The sequence below is a fragment of the Echinops telfairi genome, unplaced genomic scaffold (assembly GCF_000313985.2).
Source record: "Echinops telfairi isolate 266 unplaced genomic scaffold, ASM31398v2 ScPeMD7_7473;HRSCAF=8511, whole genome shotgun sequence".
Lineage (NCBI taxonomy): Eukaryota > Metazoa > Chordata > Mammalia > Afrosoricida > Tenrecidae > Echinops > Echinops telfairi.
In genome coordinates this window covers 1,558,222-1,563,484 of record NW_022111377.1, presented here as the reverse complement: position 1 = coordinate 1,563,484, position 5,263 = coordinate 1,558,222, and the positions used below count along the sequence as shown (strand labels likewise).

The 5,263-nt window shown below is 52.3% G+C and overlaps 1 protein-coding gene across 1 annotated transcript in view; it reads left to right on the top strand.

Moving 5' to 3' along the window:
• Positions 1–1,363: 1,363 nt before the first annotated feature.
• ECHDC3 (enoyl-CoA hydratase domain containing 3) overlaps positions 1,364–5,263 on the top strand; it is a 23,320-nt gene continuing 19,420 nt past the window's right edge. Inside the window, exon 1 of the mRNA XM_030889050.2 lies at positions 1,364–1,527. Within this exon, the coding sequence (XP_030744910.2) occupies positions 1,379–1,527 (149 nt within the window). The 5' untranslated portion in view covers positions 1,364–1,378. The remainder of the gene's footprint in view (positions 1,528–5,263) is intronic.

The following is a 5,263-nucleotide window of genomic DNA, read 5'->3' as shown; positions in this document are numbered from 1 at the left end:
AGCCTATCCTCCTTTGAGGCTGAATGAGGATTATCTGAACTGCCTGAATGGACCAAGAGCCAAGGAAATGAATGGAGTGGGAGGTGGTCATAGTGAGGAGGTGGGGGGGTCGTCATCTCACTTGGTATTTTACAATATTGTCCTGCCAAGTCACTGTTTTTGTTCTATTATGAAGCTGAGAACTAACAGGAGCCCCACTCAAAGGAACCAGTGTGTGACTGATGCAAGCCATTACACAACCTCATTTGAGTTTGCCCTTTGAATCATTAAAGAGCCCTGGAGGTACTGTCAGGAGGCCTGCTGGTAGTGTCGGGTAAAGGTTGGACTGCTAACCTCAAGTTTGGAGGTTCAAATCCACTAGGCATTTCATGGGGGAAAGGATGAGGCTACCTCCTCCTACAAAGATTTATAGACTCAGAGACCCTATATAGAGTGGCTGTGTGTCCTTCCGATGAAGTGGCTGGTTCTTTTGGTGGCATTGCGGTAAAGATGTCCAGTGTGGAACCCCGTGAGTTGGATGGGCTTGTTTATTTGGTATCATTGTTACCCTTGTAGAACTTCTGGTGATAGGTGTGCAGGGCCTCTGGTATGGCATCTGCCCTGAGTGGGTAAGACATTGAGGGTCAAAGCCACGTAGCTCATACACACTGCAAGGAATGCTGGGAAGGGGTTAACTAGCCAGTAACAAGGAAGACGTCCTTATCACATCCCAGGCTTCACTCATAGGATGTGCCTCTCTCACGCCACCACTCAGTGGGTGGGTGACTTAGAAAAACCCGGAGAGCTCCTGATAAGAGAGGACAAAGCATTCAAAGGCCAGCCTCTGGGTGGGAGAGGTCACATGGAGATCCGTGATGACGTGATGCCTTGCAAGGCCGGGAGCTCTCCCTTGGGAAGAGTGAAGCCATGCGCTATAAAGAGGCGTCCACAGCCCACGCCACTCACCGAATGATGACACTTATTTTTGTAATCTAGACAAACGACAACATTCTTGGCACAAAAAGAAACAACTGAGCTCACGCCGCCTCGCCTCCCTGAAACTCTTTAATAGGACTCGCTGATCCAAACAAGTCGGTTTACAGGTTTAGAGTCAGCAGCCTCCCCTTCAGACCCCCCTGAGAGACCCTACCTGGCAGGCCAGCTCGCTGGGCGGGGCCGTGGGCGGGGCCGTGGGGTTATGGGCGGGGCTCGGGGCTGGGCCCCGCTCCCTGGAGGCTTGGGCCCTGGAGTTTACTTCCAGTTCAGCTCTGCGTCTGACCCGCACCCGGCCCCGTTGGAGCGCTCGCAGCCTGCGGCCCCCGGGACCGTCGAGTCGCCGCCCCTGGGCGTCGGGAACCGGCGGCGTCCGATTCCCCAGCAGAGCCCGCCCCTGGCGGTCATGGCTGCGGTCGCGAGCTTACGGGCCTGCGGGCCGTGGAGGCCCGGCCGGCTCCTGCGCGGCCTCCGGGCTCCGCTGGCCGCGGGCTTCTGCAGCGCGGGCGCGGCCGGGGCGCGGCCCACCAGCGCGCGGCAGCGGGACGGCATCAGGTCAGGCGGTGGGGCCGCACCCTGCGTCCGCTTCCTCCCAGCCAGCTGTTGCGCAGTGGGAAGGGGACGGTGGCAGGTGGAGTCCGAAGGGATTGTTGTCTCGCCCTCCTGGACCCCAGTGTTTCCATCGCTACCGCTCTGGCTGCCCAGGAGAGCCTGGCCTTTAAGCTCACTGAAGGGGGAACCCCCGAATATCCAGTTTATTGCAGATGCCCTTGTGCATGGTAGCGTTTGGGATCCTGCAAGTTAGAAACCGGAAGGATCGAAGTGGAAGGCCTTTTGGACGTCCAGAGAACGTCCTTAAACTCAGTGGGCATGGAGCCCAGTCCCGTGAGCTTCCGGGCCCAGTGTGGGCTGCCTGCGGGCCAGGTGTTTAAAACCCTGTGACCCGGCTCCCAAGCAGAGGTCAGGCTTAGCACAGCCGCTCCTCTGGCTGCCCTCGCCCACAAGTGGGGTGGGTGAAGACGAGCCAATAAGCAGGGTTGAGGACACACTGGTTCTGCGCTCTGTTCTTTTGCTCAGCAAGTCCAAAGTCCATATGCCGAATACACCTGGGTCCAACTGGAAAGCGAACGACGAAGTTGTACATGTTGGAAGGCTGTCAACGCCATCCAGGCCCCATGGTGACATGTCTCTGGCCAGGGCAAGCCACAGAAGAGCGAACTAGTAGTATATCCAAGTATTTAAAAGGTGCAGACTAGAACTGTGAAATGTTTTCTTTTCCTTCCCTGACAAGTGTATCTGCAGAATACCAGGCAGGCCTTGTTTGGATACACATGCCTCGCATGCAGAAGATCCCTTGGAAAGGGCAGAGAACCAGCCCTGAGTTGCTGGCTCGCTCTTTTTCTTCCTAGCCTGCCCTTGGCCCTCCTGGCCACTGAATCCCTCCCCCTCCTGCTGTGCAAGGGCCATTGCACACAGGTCTGCACCAGGTGCCTGTCACCTCATACTCACTGTAAACAATGGCTCTCGGCCACCTCCTGGGTCTAGGAGAGCACATGTGGAGGAAGGGAATCCAAGGTCCCAGAACACTGGGGTAGAAAGGCGTGATTTCCTCATAACCCCAGTGGCCTCTGCTTTGCTGACAGAAGGACCAGAGCCCCTGGGCCCAGAACAGTGGAGAGCCTTCTTGCCTACTTTTTTTTTTCTTGCCCACTTTTAAGGGCAGTACTCCTTCTACAAATCTGGTTACATCTTGTGAGACACCTGGATCTGGCTAGATGATTAAAGAAGGCCTGGTTTCATTCTCCAGTCAATGCTTATGGAAGCAACCATCAAGAGATGAAACGATGAATTGCAGTGGATAAGTCTGCTGCAGGAGACCTCTTTAAAGTGTTGAAAAGCAAAGATGTGACTTTGAGGACTAAGGTGTGCCTGACTCAAGCCTTGCTATTTTCAGTTGCCTCATAGGCAGGTGAAAGTTGGACATTGAATATAAGAGTCTGAAGAAAATTTGATCCGTGGTGTTGGTGAAAAATATTGAAAGTACCAGGGACTGCCAAAAGAACCAACAAATCTGTTAAATTTCTGGGAGAAGTATATATAGTCAGCATGCTCCATAGAGGCTGGGTTGGCGAGACTTCGTCTCACCGACTTTGGACATGTTGTTCGGCGGGACCGGTCCCTAGAGAAGGGCATCATATTTGGTAAAGTGGAGGGGAATCAACTCAAGGGCAAATAGCAATACCAATAGCATGTTAGTCCCTAGGGGTCGCTGGGTAGTAGAAAAGGTTCATGCACTTGGTTGATATCCCAGAAGTTGGAGCTTCAAATCCACCCCGAGGTGCTTCAGAAGAAAAGCCTAGTGGTCTACTTTTGAACAGCCAGGCTCTGAAAACCCAGTGGAGCGCAGTTCTGCTATGACACACGTACGGTCGCCATGATAGGAATCGGCAAATGGTTCTTGGTTATATGAGGGAGCTGCAAAAAAAAAAAGTCAATTTTTCCACGCAAACTTTTTGAAAATAAAAACAAAACTAAACAAACTACTCACATTGAGTTGGTTTAACTCGTAACAATGACCCTAAAGAAAGAGCTGAACTGCTGCCTACGGCTTCTGAGTCTAAATCTTTATGGGAGGAGACAGCCTCACCTTTCTCCATTGGAGTAGCTGGAGGATTGAACTGCCAACCTCTGGTTAGCTGCCCCAAACTTAACCCATGGTGTCACTGGTGGGTTAAGTGAACTTTTTGAAATCCCCATGTAATCAAACTGTGCCATCAAGTCGATCCCACTTCACAGTGACAGAGTCGGACTACCCCTGTGGGTGTCCGAGGCTATAACCGTCTACGGAAGTAGAAAGCTCCCTCTTTCTTTGGAGAAGTGGCTGGTGGTTTCAAACTGCTGACCATGAGGTTAACAGCCGAAGGCTTAGCCCACTACACCACCAGGCTTCCTTAGGAGTGAGGGAATGAGCTTGAGGAACTCAGTCCTTTCAGGTGTACCTTTTGAAAGCTGTTCCGCTGAACAACCATATTGTCATTTAGTGAGAGCCAGCCATGGACTATTACTATGCTCAGTACTGTACTTTCATTGTCCCCAATCCTTACAGTAGGCTGCAAGCTACATGGTACTGTGCCCACTTGATAGTGAAGAGACAGGTTTGCCGAGGTGGCAGCCTGTTTAAGGCTACGTAGTCACTTGGCGAGAACAGCAGGAGGCAGAAAGCCTCTGGGCCTCTCTGTTTCCGCTCAGCTGGTTCATCTCCCATGGCCACAACAACACACTAGAGCTGGAAGTCCATTGCTGGAATTCGCTGTGAAACTTAGACATAGGTCTTGCCCTCAATCAACAGATCACGTGGCTCTTCTGAGTGTGAACATGGCACTAACTTCACAGGCCTGGTGGTGGCTTCCAAAGGTCAGAGTGCTCGGGAGGTGAGGCCTCTCCAGGGACCACCTCTTGCCCATAAATGGAGCATGCATGTAATGGAAAGGTTGCCCCAGAGCAGTGGTTCTCAACCTATGGGTTGAGACCCCTTTGGGGGGTCGAACGACCCTTTCACAAGGGTCACCCGATTCATAACAGTAGCAAAATGACAGTGATGAAGTAGCAACGAAAATAATTTGATGGTTGGGAGGTCACCACCACATGAGGAACTGTATTCAAGGGTCATGGCATCAGGAAGGTTGAGAACCACTGTTCTAGGGTGATCTCATTCTTCAAGAGATTCCCTCTCAGGTCCATGGTATTGGTGGGGCTCTGGAACACCCCAGGTTTTGAATCAAGATAGCCAATGGAGAGGTAGGGTGAGTTTTCTTAGGATATGGTAACAGTTTGGTGACAATTGAATAAGGAAGGTGGCTTTTCGTTGTCTTCGACAACTGGATGGTAGCCCTGGGAGAAGGACAAGAGGCAGATTTGGAGTCAGAAGCCAATAGTCACCTGACTCTGGAGTTGGAACTCAGGAGAGGTTTCCATCAACACAAGACTGGCAATTGTCAGCATGGAGGTAGGAGTTGATGCCAAGGGCATTGGTAGAGTCACCTGGGAAGAGGATATGGATCAAGAAGAGGACAAAGCACGGCACTGGCAGGACCACTGACATTCAGGGATTAGCAGGAAGAAGGAAGGAATAGCCAGAGAGGCACAAAAAACCCACATTGGGAGCTTGTTGTGGAGCGCTTTGGAGAAGTAACTTTCTGGGAGGAGAGAGGGATAAGAGCGCCCCCTGCTGCTGAGTAGTCCAGAGCAAGACTGGCCCCTGGATCTGGAGTTGGCAGTTAGCAGGGTCCTG